Source organism: Exophiala spinifera, assembly GCF_000836115.1.
Source record: "Exophiala spinifera strain CBS 89968 unplaced genomic scaffold supercont1.1, whole genome shotgun sequence".
Classification (NCBI taxonomy): Eukaryota; Fungi; Ascomycota; class Eurotiomycetes; order Chaetothyriales; family Herpotrichiellaceae; genus Exophiala; species Exophiala spinifera.
The window spans coordinates 4,722,995-4,744,883 of NW_015622513.1; the positions used below are offsets into that span (position 1 = coordinate 4,722,995).

Consider the following 21,889-nt stretch of genomic DNA (forward strand, 5'->3'; position numbering starts at 1 on the left):
GACGACGGAGAGAATGCTGGGGACAGAGCGGCTGCGCGTGAGAAGATTCAGGCTGCTCGCATGAAAACCCAAGGTAGCGCTGTGGGCTCTGGACGACTCTGGCCAATGGTTCGGTTCAACCTACCAGATGGCACATCGCGCAGCATGCTCTGCGCCCCAGATGAATGGAAGACGGAATCACAACAAGGGGAAATCCTCGCCAAGCGAGTGCAAGTTCCTCTGATTCTCGCATGGGCTTTGTCAATTCATAAGGCTCAAGGACAGACTCTGAGTCGGGTCAAGGTCGATCTAGGAAAAGTGTTTGAGAAAGGCCAGGCTTATGTCGCTCTCAGTCGCGCAAGAAGTAAAGAAGGCTTACAAGTGCTTCGATTTGACGAACGGAAGGTCATGGTGCACGCAAAAGTGCTGCAGTTCTATTCCAAACTGTCTGGCCATTTGACATTGAAGGCGACTGTTGAGGAACCTGCCACCATTGTGAAGAAAGATGCCGTCAAAACTACTGCGAAGGAGCTCGTGGAAGAGGACGAGTTTGGCGATGATTTCTCGTACGAAGAGATGCTGGAATTAGAATCTCAGATGATGAGCGCCAGCAATAGGGGCCGGTGAAGCACCGTAGCGAGATGCGGTACCTCGATCTCTGTGCAGCGAGTAACATGATATAGCTAGCATTCCGTATTTGAGGCATATGCCAGAGATAGGCAATTCACACAACGCGATACTGCCCAGGTCTGTACTGTTGATCTTTATGGATCTCTATTACGTTTAAAAGAACTACCTAGTGTCGCAGCTCGAGGCTGCGGATGACGAATGAGGGAGACGAAAGTTTCCGGGTTTCTACAACATCGACCCTCGCGCACTCTCAACCCGAACCCGGCACGATACCTCTTAATTGCTCACGGTACCTTTAAGTGGCCTTGTCCCCTAGCAATGACTCGATAGCGGCTGTATTTCATTTCACTATGGCTTCCGAGTTCATCGGCTACACCATTTTGGTCACGCTCCAAAGTTGGTGCAGTCCTCCTAATGCGCAGATACAAGGAGTTGTCGCGGACGTGAGAAACCAGAAATTGTTTCTCCAAAATGGTGCGCAAGGTCTTTGCTGGTCAAGAGGCGTGCTAATTTTGCCCTAGTCCTCTGTCTCTGGAATGGACAACATCTCCCTACACACGTAATCGATTCGTCCACGATCGCAGATCTCGAGGTCGCACCCACACAGCAATCCATTGCGGAAGAGAAGGGCCAGCATGCACCTGTCCCCCAATCTCAGCCTACTCAGAATGCCTCATCCTCCAACGCATCCCAGAGTCAGCAACATGCTGCAGCCTTTACGGATCCAGCCATCATCAGTTACGCGAAAGCACCGACGAAAGAAGCCAGACGTCCTTCAATCCAGCAAGGCCCTGTGTCCCCTATCATGATCGCCGATGGCGTTATCAGCAATCATCCCGCTCGGCTGCAGACTGGGGTGGCCCAGCGCGGTAGCTCAGTGTCTAGCATTGCTACCGCTGTGCCCAAAAAGGGCGCAGACAAGAACACGCCAGCAAGCGCAACACTTACGGAGCCCTTTGATGCTTTGAGGTTGGGCAACAATGTAGGCGCGAGCAAGGCGGCGAACACTGTGAACACCGTCCCACAGACAACATCGCAGACTGGCCCTGGAATTATCGACATGAAGGACGTCAACAATGGACCTTTGAAGAAGCAGAAGAAAGCCGCAAAGGGCAAAGGCTGGCGCCAGACGCCGTTGATTGAGGAGATCCCACGGCAGAACAAAAAGAAGGCGCAAAGGGGCCGTAGGCAGGCGGAAGACGTCAATGGCTGGGCTACAGAAGATGCGACCGACATTCAAGACATGCCGGATTTTGACTTTGAAGAGAACCTGTCCAAATTCGACAAGCGTCGAGTGTTTGACGACATCAGACAAGCCGACACCACGGCCGAAGCAGATCGATTGGTGAGCTTCAACCGCAAAGCACGCCCTGGTACAAACGGAGGCCGAAACCTCCATTGGACCGAAAATGTTCTCGAGACACCCAATGTCAAGGCCAGTGACCGGTGGCAGAGCGAAGCTGGGGAGACGGAAAACGAATTTGTGGAAGACCACTACAGTAGCGGGAAAGGGTCCAAGAGAGCCGGGTCGCGACGTCCTCTGCAGTCGAGAAAAGGCAGCGTCTTGCCGGCACACATGGACCGCACCGAGTCACCACGGCCACTGGCTCGAATCCAGACATCTTCTCCCATGAATGGATCTGTATCTGGGATTCGAGCGTCGTTCAAGCTGCCCAACAACAAGCCATGCCACTGCCTTTCGCCGCTGCAGATGCTGGAAATCGAGCAACTGTGCACGTCGGAGTTGGGACTAACGGAAGACATGGTTTCGGAAAATGCTGGCCGGAGCATTGCCATGGCGATCTTGAAGCTTCCCGAGGCGAAAAATGTCGCGTTCCTTGTGGGCAATCACAAGTCCGGTGCTAGAGCCATCGCTGCTGCCAGGCATTTACGTAATCGGAGACTTCGAGTGACCATTGTTATTCTTGGGGGCGAGCGTGAAGAGCTCCTACTCGAAGTGATGCGCAAGCAACTTGGCATCTACAAGAAAGGCCAGGGCTACGTGGAACGTTGGGACGAGTATCAAGCCAAAGTGTCGCAAGGCGGGATGGTTCCTGACATTGTCGTTGACGTGTTGCTCGGTGTGCACGCTACATTTGAGGAGCTCCGTACGGACGATCAGGCGACGGTGCTGGAAATGATCCGGTGGGCCAACCGGACTTCAAAGATCCTCTCAGTCGACGTGCCCAGTGGACTATCTGCGACGACTGGCTTGTTGACAGAAGTTGACGGGCAGCCGTTGGTCATGGCAAGTAAGCACATTGTCAGTCTGGGAGCGCCCAAGACTGGATTACTCCATGCCATGGCGATGGAAGCCATTGAAGTCACCTGGCAGGTGTGGGTGGCAGATATTGGGATATCTGCTGCAGCATGGCAAAAGCATGGATCCAGACGGAAACATGGAGTCGACTTTGGCACGGAATGGGTGATTCCAGTCAAGTTTGCTCTTGGAGGGTAGAGGGCGGCTGTGATCTTGTTCATTGTTATTCTTTGCTGCGTTCAAGCGATACAAAAGAAAAAGGAATCATGTACAAGTGTGGAAAGGGGGGGGGAATGGCATATAGGATGTGGGCATCCTCGAAGACCTAGTGAGGGTCATGGTTTCGATTGCCCTCCTAAACAAACAAGGTCAGCTATCAAAACCTTGCATTAGTGGTTGAACCCTGTTGACTGTACAGTACAAATCAAAAATTATCAAGACTCGAGTCCTGGATCGGTGTCCGTGGTTGTACTTTTTATCCGACAATCTTCATTTCTTGTGGGAAATTGACACTCGACCGATACAGCGTAGCCATCGCCCATGAACTCCGTGTTACCTACCTACATGGGGATGTTTTTGACGCCACTGGCATCAGTTGGCCTTTGGGGGTACCAGGGCCTGGCCTCGTGCTGAGATCACCGAGTGAGAGTGAGTGCCTAAGGCTCGCTACGAGGTTGCTTGTCGTATCAGTCTAATACGTCGTGGCTGCTGCGGCTGATGGCGGTCCCTCGGGTTTAGAGTCTAAAAAAAGGTTTGCAAGAGTAAGCACTTTATATCGTCGACCTTAGTGCACTCGTACTCGATACTCTTTTTGTCGAGCTTTGGCCCCGAACCGGGGGGGCTTGCGGCTGAGGAGAGGGGGAGCGAGAGAGAGAGAGAGAGAGAGAGAGACACAATAAATAGGCCAAGTGTGAAACGATCAGCACCAATTTTATTATTATAATCATATAAATTATATGAACAAGTGAGCCATCCATCCATCTATCTGTTGAGGCCTTGATCAGGCCTTCATTCAGACACATCATATATTATTTGGACAATCCTCTTCAGACATCACACCTCACACCTCACCCATCCCCCCTCACTCACTCACTCACTCACCTTGACAAGTTATCCCTCTTTACTCGTCGACGACCCACGACATCCATCCATCCATCCACTACCTTTGGGGATCGTGTTTCCTGTATCCACTTGACAAGTTTGATGATTCCTGCACTACAAAGTCTACGCGACCGACTCTCGAGCCATCTGTTCTACACTACAGTCCACTTCGTAACTCGTTGCAACTTACAGGTGCAATTGGGGGGAGGGTACTAGTAAAGACCAGGACCAGGCCGATACCAATTCACCTACCAAGTACATTCATCAAGGCGTCACCGAGACCACGATCTCAACAGCGTCCTGTCCGTTTCTTTTTCTCGTACCACCGTAACAAAATAACCTTTGTCCGGCCCTCCCAAAAAAACGAAGCAACAGAGAGCGGTGGTTCCGGTTTAGTGTTCTTCTGTGGTTTCGGAGTCTAGGTGTATCTTTTTTTTTATTTCACCCAAAAATGCAGACCACATTCCAACAAGGGTACATCACAGACCTGGTCTGCCCTCCTCCGCCGCGGGGCAAGACGGCCGAAGACGTCCTCGCGATGGGGTTCTCCCTGGCGCTCGACATGGTCCACTCGGCGAGGACCATGTGCACGCTCAACCCGTTCGTGCAGGCGGTGGAACCCATGTCGGACTCGCACCCGAAACTCGTCGACACGCGCGCCCTGGCCAAGACGTTCCAGGTCAGCCACGACGACGCCGAATACGCCACGGGCCCGTTCGTCCAGTACGAGATCAGGGACAAGTTGCCCGTGGTCGGCGGGTGGAGTACGACGCTTGTATACCATAGCGCGCTGCGCGAGACGAGGGACGGCCTTGAGAGTTTGACGAACCCGGGAAACGGCGTGACGATCCACGGGAGATGGGTGTTGAGTGTCGATGGTGGTGGAGGAGGAGGAGGAGGAGGAGGAGACGCGAAAGGTGATGCACGCACCGCCACTTCTACTAACGGTGGTGGTGGTGGTACTGCCGCTGCCGCCGCCGCCGCCCAAAGAGACGAAATGACCAGACCTGCACCGCCCCAGGAGACCGACGATGGGAAATTCAGTCTGGGAAACGCGAGCGGCGTGATTCATTTGCTCGAGACCCAAAACACGAGGTGCAACGTCTTGTTGAGCTGGTACATCAAGCAGAGTCTGGACAAGAGCCACCGCACTACGCATCAGAGGTTCAAGGAGATGTGGAGGGAGAGGATGAAGATGGTCTTGTACCCTGAGAATACTTGAACCTTGGACTCTTTGGACTTTTTTTTTCTTCCTTCCTTCGGCTTCGGCCGCCGCCTCACTTACTACTTGACTACTTGCCAGGCATGACGTGACACGCTCGACTTGAATTCGACGGCACTCTTGAACCAGTGAAGAAAAGTGGAGGGAGGAATAACGGAGGAAAGTGTGTGTGTGGACGAGTCTCAATCGGAGCAGAATGTGTGAGCGAGTATATCAATTGAGGAGCGGAACGGGTATGAGAGCGAGAGATCAAACGACAAGAAAAGGACAACACCCATGCTACAGGTGACTCTGTTTTTTTGTCTGTCAAAGTGTATTCTGAGTGATCTGTCTGGTGGATTGAAATGGTGTCGAAGCAAACGGTGGATGGGCGGATTGACTGACCACCACGTGCGGTCGGTATATCTATCTATAACTAACTAGTACTCGCACCCAGCTGGGTACGCTGCTTTGGAGCTATGGGAAGTTTCTTGTTGTACGCATCACAGAGGGTGCGCAGACATTACGACCGGGTGAACGAATGAATGATTGGCAATTCAAATTTGAAGCAAAGGTTTCTTGACCTCGTCGATGATAAGGTCGTGGTGGCAGTGCTGAGAGTGGAAAAGGACTATGTATAGGGGTTATGGGTATCTCATGTGGTCTTATCTATACTTTGACTACCCATACGACATGTCTCATTATACTGTGTACGGTAGTATAAGGTACTGAGGTAAGGAAAGTACCAGGCATCTCATGTACGTATCTCATACGGTAGCACGGAGTATGTCGAGGTACCTTTCTTCCATCTCTCGTCTCGTCTCGTCTCGTACGACTTTGGTAAAGTCGAGTTCAGGTCAAGTCAGGTCTACCCAGGCCAACTCAAACTCGGGTCAAGTCATGATAACCCCCGACACAGTCCCAATCTTCTCGGCACGGACACTGCGCTCACCCTTGTCCTTGAAGATGTTCTTGACGCTCTTCAGGACCGGCGGCGCGAGGACCACGTCCTGCAGATTCTTCTGTCGCAGTTCCCCCTCCTCGCGCCGTTTCCTCTCGAGCTGCTTCCAGGGGTCGACGTCGTCGGGGTCGTGTTTCTTTTTGTCCTTGTTTTTCTTCTTCCCGCCGCCACCCAAACCCGACCTCCGCAGACGGTCCTTGTCGACGCCCGCGCCCAGCCACAGCAGGTCGTCCTCCTCGCGTCGGTCCGCCAGCTCCTCGTCCTCCTCTTCCTGCGCCGCGCGCCGCTTGGCCTCGGCGTTGCGCCACTCGCTCTGCAGTCGCGCGAGGCGCTTGTTGTGTTTCGTCAGCGGCGTCTTGATCTTCTCCAGCCCGGGGATCTTGTTGATGCGCGTCTGGTGTCGCGGGACAGACGTCAGCGGGAGGGACTGGTCGACGCGGGCCGCGAACTCGGACAGTCGTTCGCCGGGGAGGATTTGGAGGGGTTCGGTGGCGTTGACGTTGGTATTGCTGTTGTTGTTGCTGTCGTCGTCGTCCTCCTCGTCGTTGACGTTGGTGTTGCTGCTGTCCCTGCCGTTCTTCTTCGTCTTCTTTTTCCCGGTCTTGATCGTAGTGCCGTCGTCCAGCCCGGACGGTAGACGTTGGCCGTGTTGGTGGAAGGCCATGAGCCGCGCAAAGGATTTGGGTGTGTCATCCTTCAGACCGGACTTCTTGGCCGCCTTTTTGGCTTCGCGTTTGGATTTTTTGTCTTTGGACGACTCGAATATCGTTTCTGATTTCTGATGCACCGACAGAGTGCGTGCGCGGGAAGATGGAGGCAGGTCGAAGCTGAATGGTTGTAAACAGTGGTTGAAAAGTCAGTAAACAAAGAATAATGATAATGATGACTACCGAATGGGAAATGCCTCGGTAGAATTCAAAAGACACATACTTGGATTCCTCCTGGTCTTCACGTTTCCTTTTGTGTTTGTGAGGCATGTTGTGTTGTGTTGTCTAGTGGTTGTAGTGCGAAGATTGTACCGTACTCGTGAATGGGACAGACTTGTCGAAGAAAACATTGGGCATTATTTGCATAATGTTTTTTTAACTTTGGGGAAAAAAAGTTGACGAGGCTGAATGCGGGGAAGGAAGAGTATTGATCCGCACTGGGAATATCTCCCACACCTATTCATCGGAGAAGGGAAAACCGTAATTCAAGTCGCGCGACCAGAGTGAGTGGGCGACCCCATATACTCCGTCTTCTACGAGAGTATCGAGTGATTTTTATCATCATTGATCCGAGTGTACCTATCGTAATGGTTCTAGAGAGACGTATCCGGAGACGTGTCGATGTAATTACCGTTTGTACCATGTGTTTGTTGTCCACCCTCGTACCGCACTCAAGCGTGACGCTGATTCTCGTCATGGCCAATGTCAGCTAAAATCAGGTGTTAGCCACTACACCACCAGAAACAATCGGACGCCCTCCGGTACCCAGGAGAACCGGGACTGGCTGATCATCACTGGGCGGCACACTATCACGCCGTTCGCCCGTTATAACACTGCTGCGTCTTCGCTTCTCAGGAGTAACGGACTCTTCTGGAGTAAAGCCCTCCTCAACTGTGTCCGGCGCCTTTCTGTTTTGGCGACGGCGGCGGATCACGTCGTCTATATATCGGCCTATGGCCAGAGCTAGACCAAACGCAAGCACTGCGCAATTGACGCTGAACGCGCGACGATAGCGCGGGCGGTCGTCAGATCGGAAGATCTGGGCGCCGTAGATACCGGCAATGTTGGCACCCATGATAACCCTGAGTAGTTGATGTTAGTTTCATCGTGGGTTGATGCGGTCGAAAGTAAAAACTTACATGGCCATGGCGAGAGCCCTCTCCTCAGAGTCTTCGCACGTAAGGGACATCCAGGTGATGTTGAGCGGGTGCGAAAAAGTGCCAAAGGTCTGAGTCCACACGACTCCAAAGTATCGCAATCCACGACTGCTGATTTCGGTAAAGATGCGATTGAAGATGTAGCCGAGAAGATGCATGCTGAGGCCTGCCATCACTGTCTCTCCTCGACGCGAGCTGCAGACGTATTAGCTTGTGGATATGGGTCGTGATGGATCCTAAGCGGCTTACAAACGATCAGATACCCAGCTGAAACTGAACGAGACTGGGATCTGCAGGAAGAGACCGACCGACGCCAGCGCATTGGCAGATAACGCAGGGAAACCGAAGCTGCGGACAATGGTCGGGGCGTAGGTATCAAAGGCACGCTGCGGGCCGTTGTTGGCCAGGGTGATCAGCACATGCACCCATAACCGCCAGCTAGAGAACTAAAAACCACGTCAGCAGGTAAGGGACAATAAGTGATATGGAAGATGGACCCGGACATACGGCTTTCTTGAAGGCCACTCGGCCGATGCGCTTCTTCTTCTTTCCCTTGGCAGGATCGTCGAGCAAGACGCGGGAATTGAGGATATGAATCTCTCGATCACTGAAGATCTTCAAACCGGGGAGGAAAGTACTGCGAGGATGCTTGAAGGAATCAGGAAGGAAAAACCCCAGGATGAAGCCACCAAGAATGGTGAAGGCGCCCATGAGCACGAAGAGCCAGAACCAGCCTGGCTTACCACCGACACCACGCATGTGGAGGATGCCGTACGCAAGTAGCTTCGCGGATGCCTGGCCGAATTGATTGCCGAAATAGAATATCATGACACGTTTTGCCGTCTCCTTCCTTGTGTACCAAGTCGACAGGGTCCACAGGCCACCGGGGATGAAGCCAGACTCGGTGATGCCGAGGAGGAGGCGAGTCGAGATGAAGGAGCCGTAGTTGGTCTGGAAGGCCTGGAACGTGCTCACGATGCCGAAAAGGAACAGTTGGAGCGTGAGCCACTTGCCAGGGCCGACCCGGTACAGGATCATGTTGGAGGGAATCTCAAACAGCACAATGCCCAGCGACAACATCTGCTGGCCGACGTTGAATTGGTCTTGTGTGATGCCAATGTCTTCCATGAAATTATCCGTGATGGCGTTGGCCATGTTGCCGCGGTCGAGTTCTATCTCAAGCAAGGGCAACGCATTAGCTCCTCAAGAAACTTTGGCCCAGTGGGAGTAACAACGGTTGAACCGTTCACGCACGTAGACAGAAGAAGCCCATGGTGAGCAGAGGCATGATGAGCAGATCCAACTTTCTCTTCGCCTTCTTTTCTTCCTCAGGCGTCCAGTCACGCTCGACGGTGAGAGAACGTCTATCGTCGGGGGGTGGAGGATACTCCTGCACCACGTCGACGGTCTTGGGATCGAAGTCTGACATGGCGGGCTGAAGAATGTGGATCAGACGTGTAACTGTTATTGATAAACGCTCACAAAAGCGCCCTGCTTCGTTTGACAATGTAAAAAAGCCCGTCGTGGTAGATGCAACTTGAAACCTTCGACGCAGCCATCGCTCTTCATAAGTATCTTCTGTACCCCTTCTTTTTCATCCTGGATCACGCAATAAAAACGCCCAGGAGTAGAGTCGACGAAAATCTCTGCCTTCTCGTGTACCAAGTCCAGCCAAGCTACTCAAGTCTTGGTTGTGTTGAAATGTGACGATTCTCCGACGCATAAGCACACAACGTCAAGCGATGCCCAGAACGCCGTCGTCAAGAACAAGAAAATCCATCACGGAGGAAAGTGGAGCGCTGGTCATCGATAACTGCATCGTTAAAGAGCACAAGCTTGGAACCCTTGAGCGTCATTACGCTTGTATATTCATCATGTTTCGACGACGACTCTGTTGTTCAACGGGGATTCACTTCTGCAAACCCAGGAGAGCGAACACTCTCAGTCTTCAAAGACAATGGGCCTGATGAACTGCAATGGGGCGCCGGCTGTGTCACCCCGGAGCCTTCAAAAACTCACCTGATTAGGGAGTGGCTGGAATGTGCTCAGACTGTGGCTCCGGAATGTCGACACGATATGTCGAAATGCGTGATAATTCCAAGAAATTGCGCCATTACTTGGCTCAATGACGAATCTCAATGTAGGTCCAATTAGGGTTTTGGGATGTCGATGGCAGTGCTGGTTGGAAACGCGTTGGGAGCGAGGAGCCGATATGCAACATACGAATCTGACGTGAACCCCTTAATCACTGTGCTGAGAGAAGGAAAAAGAAAGTTACCAGTCGATGTCGAATTTCGTACGCCAACAAGGGTGGGTTTATGGATTGTGCAGAGTCCGAGGTATTCGGAACCATGGTTTTTCCGATACTCCGTCACGTAGCACAGCCTTTGCTCGGACACTATCCTGGATCACGGGCAACAGTGGCCTCGATGTCTCGCCTCTTCCTTGAAAGAGAAGAAAGCGGCTCTAGATGGTAATGATGTTTAAGTGTTGGTGTTCGCTTTTCAAGCTCAGGTTAGAGGGAAAGAATGCTCCATTTGCCATGGGTACAGTAAATAGTCCAGTCCAGCACAAGTATAATACAATCCCACCCATCAACCATCTCAAAATAATATATAGTTCCTATCCTGTTTCGCTAGTCACAACCCGGGGCTATCCATACTCAAGTCTCTTACACTCTCACAACTTTCCATTGACCTTGCCATCATCCATAGATATCCACTACCATTTATACATCCACACATCTCATATCAATGAAACACCCGACCGCTTTCCAAGAGTCCAAAAAATAACATTCACATTACCAATAATGGTTCACCACCTGCGATCCGTTTGTCAAAGCTCATAATGGCACTCAAAACCTGTGCAAAGCAAAGACAAAGACAAAGCTAAAGCTTGTCTTTCCGAGGCTTGAACAACATCTGGAGGATTGCCCATAGTCTTACACGACTTCGAACCCATATCCTGACCGAAACTCGAGTTGGAACGAGAACTGGATTGGAGTCAGAATTTAGAACCATGAGGCCGTTATTGATGTAGGTACGCCGGAGTCGAAGCAACACGTCGTTGACCATGTCCACTGGCAGTCAGACTCTCGCGATTGTTCTTCTTGGACTTGACAAGTGCACTGTCACTCTTCGTTGCTGTCGGGTCATTCGCCCCCGATAGACCCGGTCTCTTCTTAGTTCGGGGTGGAAAACTAGGGCTGGGAGACTCGATAACGTCTGTGCTAAGTCGTGAGTTCTTACCACGCTCATTCGACCATGACTGGCTCTTGCCTTTGCCTTTACCATGGACAGGGGACATCGTTTCATTCTCGTCATCGTCACTGCTGATGACGATAGGCTCAGCCTCAGAGTTGAAAGCGTTTGGCGTTGTGCTGGCGCTTCTTGGCTTTGCTGATCTGCTTGTCTTTCTGCTCTTCGATGACGCAGGAGTATCTCCCTCTTTGAAACCAATTGTCTGATGGCTTGGAGTTGTATTACAGGAAGAAGGAGATGCTCCGGTCCTAGCTCGCGTTCTATAACGAGGCTCATCTCGTTCATTGAGCGTGAGATATTGACGATTGCCGTCGTTCTCCTCATGCTCGTCTTGGTCGACTTCATGAGCTGGCCTTCGACTCGCTTTTCTCCCAGATTCGGGTTCGATCGTTTTCGCTTTACCTTTGTTGGCTTGCGCTGATGGTGTTCCGACAGTTGGAGACCCTATAGCGCTGGGCCTTGTGGATCCTGACCTTCCTCCAGAACCCGACGATATGGATGACGGGACATCAACGGGGCTGGCGCTGTCGTCGTCGCTATCATCATGCAACGCACTCCCTGAATTATCTTCCGAACCGTCTTAATCTTCGAGGATGCCGTTGATATCATCACTGGGTGGTGACCGTGAGAGGGTCAATGAAGACATGGCGGACCCCATTCTCGAAGGCGTCGTTGACGAAGCCCCATCCTGACAATGACTTCGTGATGCGGCTTTAGACAGTTGAGACGAGCTCTTTCTCGCACCTTCCAATCCACCTGGCCTACGAGCAGGCTTTGATGGCGTATCATCATCACCAGTACTCGAAGATTTCTTGCCTCTACTCGAAGAGCCTGGCCCGCTTGGTCTCTTGTTTCGTGAAGAAGATGGCGTCACGCGTGTGTCATGCGCTTCGTCATCGTCATCTTTGGAGCTATCAAGAGGCTCCTGATATTGAGTGTTATCAGCAGAACTTTGCCCATATCGTACAAACAGACGGCTAGCATGACTTGACAGAGTTCCGTTCACCCCGGCTTCTTGCTGTCGGGGAGCTTTCTTCTTTCCAGACCCAAGTTGCCCGACCATATTCTCGGGCTGCATAGGTGAAGCAGATCCCTCCATTTCCCAGTCATCAACATGATATGTCAGAATGCGTCTAGGCAACCATGTTTTCCCAACCCAACACTTCAACAAAGGGTCACCCTCCATGTCCCGAGAGACCAACGTGCGCACAAACGCTAGTGTAAGCGTGTGCGGGGGTTTCTTTTCGTAAGGCTTCAGCTTTTTCATCCATGTGATCCAATGAATGATCGCACGTCGAGCATCTTGTTCTTCGAGTTTGAAGAATTCATTATGTCTTATCTTGCCCTTGCCCGGACAAGTTGCCTCCTCACGCTCCTTCTCAAACTGAATTTGAAGGATCTTTTCAACTCTCATGGGGTGACGGACCTTCGGCGAGCGCCATAGAACCTTGTATTCGAGATCGCAACATTCTTTCCATTCTGCCAGTCGCACATCAAGGCGTTTGGAGTAACCAATCTTCAAATGCTCACGAGCACCAGGTAAACCAAGCACATAGATGGAACCCTTTTTTGCATCTTTCTTTGAGGGAGGTTGAATCATCAGATCCCATATGTTTTCGTCCCTCCTGTACGGTGTGAATCGAGGTGGGGTCGCACTGGATCCTCCCCGCCAACGAGAAATGTGCGGGGATTCAGCAGCATCAACGTCCTCCTCGCCGCTCTCTGTGGTGGAATCATTAGAGTCATCATGGACATCATCCTCTCCATCTGAATCAAGTTGTTCTTCAACAGCGTTCGCAAAAGGTTCAAGGTTTTCAACATCTTCTCGGGCACTGTCGACAGCGGCAGCTTCCATCGTATGATCCGCTACAAGAGCATCTTTTTTCTGCTGGTAGTAGACGATCAATTCGTCTTCCCACTGGGGCATGTATTGCTGAATAGCCTCGAGAATAGTGTTGTGCTTAATGTGGCAGGTGCAAGAGATGATATACGCTTCTAAAGCTCGGCGAAACAATGAGCTTGTAGTGTCTGTTGACAGGAGTATTTTGCGCAAGTTGCAGCGCCAATCCCGGTTGTCCTGTTTCACATTACGCTGACATCTGGTACCAGCAGCGTTTGGCGCAATACATCGGTCCCCAAGATCGTGGCCGAAGAATTTGAGAGCTAGTTGATTCGAGGCCTCAGCTTGTTCGTTCGGAACATCCTCCTGTCCATTTGAGTCTTCATCTGGTTTATTTGAGGCGTCATTTTGTTTATCCCAATTATCAATTTGGCGCTTCAACCAATTCTGAAGAGCCTCACAGCCCCAGAGTATCGCTGATTGTAAGATGAGAAGCAGCAAGCGAAGGATACGAGTATGTCTTTCAGATTCAGTGCCTGGCATTCTGGCTGGACACAGGACAAAGGCAAATGGTACTCTTGCGGATGATGATAAGGACATGCCGCATTAAGTACTTGTCTCAAGTACCAAAACCGCTCACGCGGTTGCCAGATCCGGGGGTACTGGGCTCAGAGGCTGTACTTGCAGGTGGCCCACTCCCGTTAAGTAGTATGTCACTAGGGATTACCTGCATTAATGCGACCACCTGGTCGCTCAGCGGGTCGACCTAGGCCGTGGTGTTCGAGTCCGGCGTATCGAGAAACGTATAACGTGGGAATCTCGTTTCAGAGCTCGAGCGAGAAATGTCAAAGCATGAACTTCGCGGAACGAAATCAAGACCCTGATTTGTGAATCTTCTTGAAGACGGAGGGAGAGTACATGCGTCCGTGATGCTCGCAGATCTCCCACGCTAGTATTCGACATAGCAGACCATACTAGATATAGTAAGGCGTAAGGCTGGGAATACAGGGGTTGGAGGTCCCTTTCCAGTCTCCTGCATGGTGGCTTGTCGCACCTCGTCTACCCTGCATTGTGGCTGGATTCCTGAATGCTTGCCAATACAGTGTCTTGAGGTCTCGTCGGTCTCCAAAATATGGACAGGGTGATTTGGGAAGACGGGCCGAGGATGCCGGTGCTTCCGAAGGCCAATAAATTGGTAGCAATAGTGCTTCATGTAGCGCAAACGAGTCAGTCTTTGTAGGCCCATCGGCAACGCCACAATGTTGCATTGAACTGCCCTCAGGGGATTGACTTAGCACGCTCGGTTGCTTGATGTTGACTCGTCGCTTCCGTAGACATGACCTGACTCGCAGCATCGCGACTGCATAGACAAATGTGCGGTCGAACCGAGAGAGACAACCAGTACGGAAGCTGGATTCATCTTGGCGGAGGGCTAAAGCTCATTCCAGTCGGCGCGACATAGCCAGCTTGATTGTCTGGAGCTCCTGCAGGCTTCCTAGCCTGCTCTTCTCGAAACCTGACCTCTTTCTCGTCCTGAGCAACGACACAACAACAGCAACAAAGGCCCTTGAGGCAATCTCCGGGCACATTGCCAGCCTCGGTATTCATGTTATATGTTTTGCGTACACGCGTATGCTGTATGGCTGACAGACACCCATTTATGCCGCAGAGAATTGCAAAAGCCAGGCAAGACCCATTAACAACAGTATACCCAAGCATATTGGTCGGGTCTTTCCTCTCCCCTCGTAGAGACAATCGATACTGTGTCCTACCGTATACGATACAGGGGCAGAATAATCCCGTAAAACAGATAGAGGGTTCAGCACATGAACAAAGACCGTGCTGCCATGCGCCACCTTTGATCGCCTGTGGGCTTGGCGTATATACGCCGATAGAGAAATGTGCCGAACTGGCAGAAGGAGGAACGATCGCCATGTTCGTGTTGGCTCTCTGTAGTCCCCTAGGAGCGGTAGGTACTAGCGGATTGGCGTCGGGGCCAATGGGTACGGATGGCTTACTGTCCGATGAGGGCTGCTTCACAGGATCAGGAGGCTGAGGGATTGATTGTTGTTCTTGAGGAGGTGATGGTGTGGGCACACTTGGTACTTGTACAGGTATTTGCGGCGTGGTGTAGGCGCTTGGGTACCGTGGATCCTGGACATACTGATGCTGCTGTTGTTGTTGTTGTGCCACCGCCGGATTCTGAATCTGATGTGGGTGCTGCACCAGCAATGTTCCTTGCGGCGCTTCCATGTTCTGCAGCTGCAGCGCCGGTGGTGCTGGGGTACTTGGTTTCCTTTCTCTTCCCGAATTATGATCCCAGGCCCGATTCTCTTCGTCCGCCGGTGTTTCCATCCACGAGAAACGTGCAGGAGCAGTGTTTTGGGGGGGCTGCAGAGAGGTCGGGGGTCGGACCCGAGGATATTCGTAGTTCTTCATCGTCGCGGTCGCAGTTTCAATTGGCAGCCCGCTGCCGTGTGACGTTACCGTCGTATTGGTGTTTGCCAGCAGATAAGCGGACGGAAGAAAGCACTACGAAAACAGGGTATTGCGACCTTCACGTAGAGGAGTCGACGTTTTCACTCGACGATGACAACGGCAGCGCACAGATCGAACGCGGGATAGAAAAAGAGGACAACAGGATTGACGATGTGCTTACCTTTGTGAGCTCCGCATCGCCTCACATCGGCGGCGTCGGTGAGGACATTATCCAGGAGGAATATCACGGCACGCATGGTCCCAAAGATCCATCCATCACTGGTGCTTGGAGCCGTCACTGCCGACGATTGGACTGCAGCGGTTGAAGGGAACGACTCGGCAAACTCGGGGCGCTTACAGAGGGACGAGGACAGGGAAACAAAAATAACAGGGGGGTTGTCGTCAGCTGCGACTCGGCAGGATTACTGTGCGAGACAAGCGAGCCTTGTGTTTCCTGTCACCAGCCCGGACTGGAGCAGAAGCGCTGGGGCGAAGAGTATGTGAGGTTGTGTTGGTTGGGTGATGATGAGCAGCGTGAGCTGATGTACTCCGTACGGGGATCTACTGTACGATCGTCACCCATTGCGAAGCGCCCGCCGGCAACAAACCTTCTTCCGGGGCTGGAGCATCCACCAACCCACTACCCAAACTATTGTAGAGTGCCAACGTACAGTACAGCAGAGGCGGCAATGCGCTCAGACACCGTCACCCTGTTCTTCCAACTTCGGCGACAGAAGCTGATACGAGTTTCAGATAGATGGCTTTTTTGAGGCTATTTTCATGTTCCTACATACAAACATCTCATACCACCTACATCTCCATTTTGTAGCCTTCCCGCCCCAGCGTCTGCTGCTGCTGCTGCTGCTCCTCCTCCTCCTCCTCCCTCTCCCTCTCAGGCCGCCAGAGATCGTGGCTCCCAGGCCTCAAATCCACAGTTGGCAATTCGGCCATGTGCAGTTTGGCGCTGCCATACGGTCTCAACTCTACCGGAAACGCTCTGCCGGTACAATTGCGTTGTCCTCGAGGTGGCGGATTGGGCGCGTACCCGTCCTTCAACTCCCAGTCGATCTCACATGCCAGGGCAGATACACTCACAGGCGGTCGTTCCTCGTGCCATATCGGATGTGGCAACGACTCGGCGTAACGATTCGGGTACTCATAGAACTTCAATGTCGAGATATCGATTGCCAGATTCCATGGGTCTCGAGGTAGGATAGTCCAGTCTCTAGCCCGTGGAGGAGCTGAATCTCCCGGGTACCGGGATGGTCGAGTGTAGGAATAGTCCCCGGCAATAGGCAGTGCATAGAGCAGTGCGCCGTGATATATCGATACAGTATCATTCGCCCGCTGCTCAACGCGTAAATGTGCACCAAACATGACTTCAATCCGTGTTCGGCCGGCTGGGATGACCATGGTGTGCAAGCCCGTAGCGCTGTCTGGGTCGAGACGGTGAGCCTTGCCCGAGTCGACCCAAAGATTGCTCTCATTCAAGACAGCCCACCCGGGCACTCGGAACGAAAACTTGAAAGCGGACCTGGCCTTGATCTCGTAGTTGAGGTAATTGGCAAAGGGATAATTCGTATCACACTTGATCCGGATCTTGTTTCGGTTGTTCAGCGTCGTACTGACATGTGCTGGGCCGAGCAAAGCATGCGCGAGTCCATCGTCTCCCACCTTCACAAACGAAGCCGGCACCCATTTCGAATACCCCTGCATGTTGACAGTACAACAGGGGAAGTTCGGCTCTGTGCCAAAAGTTTGACCCCATGGACCAACGTTCCAGAAAGGAGAAGCGTCGAGTCGATGACTTATCGGCTGGTTCGTCTGGGCAATATACTGGTGCGCCCACCAATGTAGCATGAACATGACAGGAAGAGCATTGTAGGCCGCCAGCTCGGACTTGTCGGCAAAGTCGCGGTCTCCCACGGCCTGGTAGAGATAGTTCAGGGAGAACATTGTCTCAACGACACTGCAGAGCTCCGTACCACGAACAGGACTCAGCCCGGCCTCGCGCTCGTCGCCGATGACCGCGCCAGACGGCGTCCCATGGTACTGGAAGGTCCAATTGACTCCGTTCCTGGTCGTATTGAGCAACGCGTCGTCCTGCACCAGTCTCCTCATAACAGCAGCCCATTTCAGCCCTTGGCCCGCATTGACCCCATGCACGTAGGGAAACAAGCTATCGGTCAACGCGACCGGGTACGTATCCAGGTCGTTCTTCAGATAGTTGTCCTCGTTGAACCAATACGCCCAATCGTAGGCCATCTCGTACATGTGGACGATGCAGCGATGGATCTCCTTCTCGTTGTCCATGGGGTACCTTTCGTACAGCCACTGCAGGGCCATGACCATATCCGCCGCCCTCGACCGACCCCATTGTTCGTCGAACTGGTCGCCCGGCTTCCAGACATAGCCCTGGTGGTTGTCCGAGAGCATCCGATCCATGAGCCTCACGAAGCGGTGCATCGCGGGCAAGATCATCGTCTCGCCCAACTCCGGCTCGGCCTCGACCAGCTGCATAAATCCAAGGAACAAAGGATACCTTCCCCAGAAATTGCGCCGGGACAGCTCCGTCTCGGGCCCCAGCCAGCCGTCGGCATGTTGGTGGGAAATGACCCAGTCGGTGACGCGAAGAATGTGGTGCTTCAGCCGAGCGTCATCCGTCAGCCACGCCAGCGGCACCAGGGCGTTGTAGGAGTACGGCCACGCTTCGTTGAGCCCTGCAACCATAGATTCGGCCTGTCAGTTTTGCTTTGTCCTCTCTATGGCAATTACGAGAAAAGGTCAATTGGACTCAGCAATCGGACGACGTACACGAATATTCCTGGTCGCCTCCGAGCCAAGGCGCATCTTTCACCAGCCGATAAAATTCGTGCAAATGGCCCGGCAAGCCATCAGCCATCAGATCCAACTGCTGCTTGAGCCATCCCAGCGGTTTGACTTGACCAAGCGGCAAAGGTTCGAATTTCAAGGGAAGGACTTTTTCAAAAGCCAGCTACATTAGCCTCCTGTTGAGACAATAACGAGTAAAGTCCCGCAGTACTTACGCGTCGTGTTGTAGGATCCTGGCTCCCTGATGGGTTGCTGCGGATCGTCCTTGGGTGATCGTACGTTCCACTTCTTCCACGAGAGCTCTGGATCCGTCATCCATTTCGAAGACGAAGACCTGTGGCAGCATCCTCGGCCTTGGCCTTGGCCTGAGAGAGACGGAACTCAGCATGTGTAGAAACACAGACGGACTCGATGATATCCAAGAGATAAGGGAGGGGAATACGGTACCTGCATGCGCCCTGCGTTGGACGGGCTCACTAACAGGCTCGGCTACTGGCTGAACTCCCGAAACATCATGACCCCGGCCGAGGTGGCCCTGGACACGAACCACCAGATTGAAACCCAATAACAGTACCAGGAGTTTACAAACCGGCGGCCATGAAAGTAACATGGTCACGTTAAGGAATACCAAAAAGAGAGAGAAAGAGAGTCCGCGCCGGCGCGAGACGGGATGCAAGATACAAATAAGATATGAACGTACAGTACCGATGCTGTGCGAAATGAACCGACCAAGTGTAAGAAAGAATCAAGTTGTGCGTATGACCAGCAAGTTTCGTCTGATGATGAAATCTCCAACCAGTACAAGGAGTATCTGAGTAATGAATGGGGCTTCGGAACTTCTTCTTCTTCGTCCATCTCGTCGGGGGGCGTCACATTGCCTGGTCACGCGGGGCGGCATCTGACGGTTTAGGCACTTAACTACTTAACTAAACCACTTAACTGGGTTGACTAAGTGTTTAACCACCTTTAGGCGTGGTTAGCTGCGGTACAACTTAGTTAGTTGGGCACTTAGAGCGCCATGGCGTTAGTTTACCCCAGATTCAAGTAGTTACAGGAGAAGTTGAGAAGCCAAGGAACCCAGCACCCAGCGCCCAGCACCCACAAGACATGGCTTCTCTAACGTAGGATCTTTTAATGAAGCCGAAGACACCAAACAACGAAACAATCTCCCCCAAAGGACTGTGGGGGCCTCAGAAGCCATCACACTTGAATAAATGAAGAAACTTTTTTTATTACTTCAGCTGGGTATTTTAAGTCTCCTCGAACAGTTCGAGAGCCTCTGTCACTAACTAGTAGGTCCCCAAGAGGATGTGCTGTAATTTAATCCTGCTTGTGCGTGCGCTCGACAACATCGCACCCTGTTACGTCGTCGATCTCGCGCGCTTTAACCCGTAGGCGACTCGCAACGCCACGCCGTCAAGTTGGTCGAACCATTGTATGCGTCCACCATCGTTTTGAAACCAGCATACAAGCCCAGGACGCAAGTGACACAGGACCCGAGATAGAAAATGACGTCGAAGGAATTCACCAGGAGTTCCTTCTTGAAGCCGCGCCACCAGCGCTTGAAGCCGCTGTCGACGTGCTGGACCTGTCCAGTCGCAGGGTCAAACGTCTCCTGTGGCAGTATGGCATCCCGTTGGATCTTGAACCCGAGCATCATGAATGGGGGGAATGTGTAGCTGAACTGCAAGATACACCCGGCGCCGACAACCGAGATCCACGAGCTGATCTGAGGGACGGATTGGGCAATGATCCAGGCCAGGACCCAGTAAATGGGAACGATGATGGCAAATATCCATTTACCACCCTTGCTCTCGAGGATCGGGAAGCTCAACAGGTCTCTCCCCAGGTTGTTGTACAAAACCTTGATGCCGATGTTGCCGTACAGCACCGCCGCAATGATACCGGTGATCAGTTCAAGGCTGTTGCCGACCGTCTGCCATGAATAGGGAGAAATGCCTTGGTATGAGGGGTTGTACACGTATTGTCCTTGCCTATTTTGACAGGCTTATGTTAGGATGCGGCCGGCAAACATGACACATTCAAAGAGCGGCGGGTGGATGGATACTCACATGCAGTAAGTGTAGACACCGTAAACCATGTAGCAGAGGTAGATGAGGACATCGGCCGCGAGCAGTCCCTTCCAAAAGTCAAAGGGTCGACGCATCTCCGCCATCAGCTCGACAAAAAGAGTCGCTCCTCCAAAAGAAAAGACGGCATTCATGAGACCGTTCACATTGTCGGCGATGCTGAGTCCTGGTGGTGTCGAACCCGAAACTTTGATGGGATCGGGATTATTGATGTCGAATGTTGGATGCGAAGCGGCGTATACCTTGTAGTTTGGATCCGAATGAGCCATGACACCCATCCTGAACAAGAACATTAGCCAGGCTGCCAGCCGGCCAAGAGACCCAGAAACGGGCAGAGCTACTCACGTTGCAAAAATGACAAACAGATTGAGATATACGGCCCAGGACGCGAGCCAGCCAAAGCGCTGGAGAGTTCGGATCTGTCCAACGACACAGCCAGCGATGGTACAGATCACCATGCACACAATGAAGCAGAGATTACTCTTGGACAACTCGCTGATGGACTGACCGTTGCTCAAAATAAGCAGGGTGACGTTCAGGAAGAATTGAAAAGATTGTACGAAGTTGACGGTGTGACGGAACCAAGGTCCGTAGACCCGGAAGGCGATGTCGCCGTATCCTTTCAGCGGGTAACGGTCGCTATCAAGCTGGAGATACATCCTCCATAGCTGCCAACCGGTGTATCCACCGAGGGCACCGAACACCGTGAACAGAGCGACACCAGGACCAAGTCCCATCTGACTGAAGGCGTATCCCGTACTGAAGGGACCGAGGATATCGGTGGTGATCAAGTAGAAGACGGCAGCCCTAACGGAATGTTAGTTGGTGGGAGGCCTAGTATATAGCTTCATGGAAGTCGCCCTACCAAGTGGCAGTTCTAGCAGCCCGTGAAGCCTGTATCCACTCCTCATCACTGATGACCATTGGCTGGAACTTCTTCTTCTCATGGCCTGTCTTCTCATTGCCGGAATCGTTTCCAGATTCAACCGGTCGTTGAATCTGGGCTTCGCCTTGAGCGCTGACCGAGAGACGCGGTACGGCGATCGAGGTACGTCGTGTGGCACGTTTGCGGAGGATCTTCTCCTTGATGAACGCGGCCGTGGGGCCGTCCGTGGCCTGAAAGTCACTGCCAGGGCCATAGAGGCGTTCTTCCTCATCTCGAGTGATTTTGGCGTAGTGCATGTACTCCTCGAGGGTAACGCTAGGGTCGTGCAGCTTTTGCAGCACTCCTCGAGGGAGTGAGGTCGGGTCAGGAGCCTCCCCAGAAACCGAGAGACGAGGATCGGTGACAGCACCAATGGCTGCGAGGGATCCTACTCCGGAAGCCATGGTCGCAAGTAGCAGGCAGAAAGATTCTCAGGGAGAGCAAGATCTTTGTCCTCGTAGACGAGAC

General features: G+C 52.5%; 8 protein-coding genes across 8 annotated transcripts; 2 read left to right on the top strand and 6 right to left on the bottom strand.

Annotated features, from left to right (window-relative positions):
• Positions 1–959: 959 nt before the first annotated feature.
• On the top strand, positions 960–3,067 carry PV08_01749 (YjeF family domain-containing protein; the record flags this gene model as incomplete). Its single annotated transcript, XM_016376109.1, has 2 exons — positions 960–1,083; positions 1,131–3,067. The coding sequence occupies 2 exons, from the start codon at positions 960–962 to the stop codon at positions 3,065–3,067; spliced, it is 2,061 nt and encodes a 686-aa protein (XP_016241385.1).
• A 1,354-nt stretch (positions 3,068–4,421) lies between these two features.
• On the top strand, positions 4,422–5,192 carry PV08_01750 (uncharacterized protein; the record flags this gene model as incomplete). The annotated part of the gene is made up of 1 exon (XM_016376110.1): positions 4,422–5,192. One exon carries the CDS (start codon positions 4,422–4,424, stop codon positions 5,190–5,192), a length of 771 nt encoding a protein of 256 aa, XP_016241386.1.
• An 872-nt stretch (positions 5,193–6,064) lies between these two features.
• PV08_01751 (uncharacterized protein) lies at positions 6,065–7,109 on the bottom strand (the record flags this gene model as incomplete). The annotated part of the gene is made up of 2 exons (XM_016376111.1): positions 6,065–6,959; positions 7,063–7,109. 2 exons carry the CDS (start codon positions 7,107–7,109, stop codon positions 6,065–6,067), a joined length of 942 nt encoding a protein of 313 aa, XP_016241387.1.
• A 445-nt stretch (positions 7,110–7,554) lies between these two features.
• PV08_01752 (uncharacterized protein) lies at positions 7,555–9,425 on the bottom strand (the record flags this gene model as incomplete). The annotated part of the gene is made up of 5 exons (XM_016376112.1): positions 7,555–7,921; positions 7,979–8,191; positions 8,246–8,442; positions 8,504–9,168; positions 9,251–9,425. 5 exons carry the CDS (start codon positions 9,423–9,425, stop codon positions 7,555–7,557), a joined length of 1,617 nt encoding a protein of 538 aa, XP_016241388.1.
• A 1,598-nt stretch (positions 9,426–11,023) lies between these two features.
• On the bottom strand, positions 11,024–11,302 carry PV08_01753 (uncharacterized protein; the record flags this gene model as incomplete). Its single annotated transcript, XM_016376113.1, has 2 exons — positions 11,024–11,220; positions 11,245–11,302. 2 exons carry the CDS (start codon positions 11,300–11,302, stop codon positions 11,024–11,026), a joined length of 255 nt encoding a protein of 84 aa, XP_016241389.1.
• A 534-nt stretch (positions 11,303–11,836) lies between these two features.
• Positions 11,837–15,535, bottom strand: PV08_01754 (uncharacterized protein; the record flags this gene model as incomplete). The annotated part of the gene is made up of 2 exons (XM_016376114.1): positions 11,837–13,572; positions 14,935–15,535. 2 exons carry the CDS (start codon positions 15,533–15,535, stop codon positions 11,837–11,839), a joined length of 2,337 nt encoding a protein of 778 aa, XP_016241390.1.
• An 849-nt stretch (positions 15,536–16,384) lies between these two features.
• Positions 16,385–18,721, bottom strand: PV08_01755 (uncharacterized protein; the record flags this gene model as incomplete). The annotated part of the gene is made up of 3 exons (XM_016376115.1): positions 16,385–18,294; positions 18,389–18,553; positions 18,622–18,721. 3 exons carry the CDS (start codon positions 18,719–18,721, stop codon positions 16,385–16,387), a joined length of 2,175 nt encoding a protein of 724 aa, XP_016241391.1.
• Positions 18,722–19,790: 1,069 nt separating this feature from the next.
• On the bottom strand, positions 19,791–21,825 carry PV08_01756 (uncharacterized protein; the record flags this gene model as incomplete). The annotated part of the gene is made up of 4 exons (XM_016376116.1): positions 19,791–20,400; positions 20,479–20,775; positions 20,842–21,303; positions 21,362–21,825. 4 exons carry the CDS (start codon positions 21,823–21,825, stop codon positions 19,791–19,793), a joined length of 1,833 nt encoding a protein of 610 aa, XP_016241392.1.
• Positions 21,826–21,889: the final 64 nt, after the last annotated feature.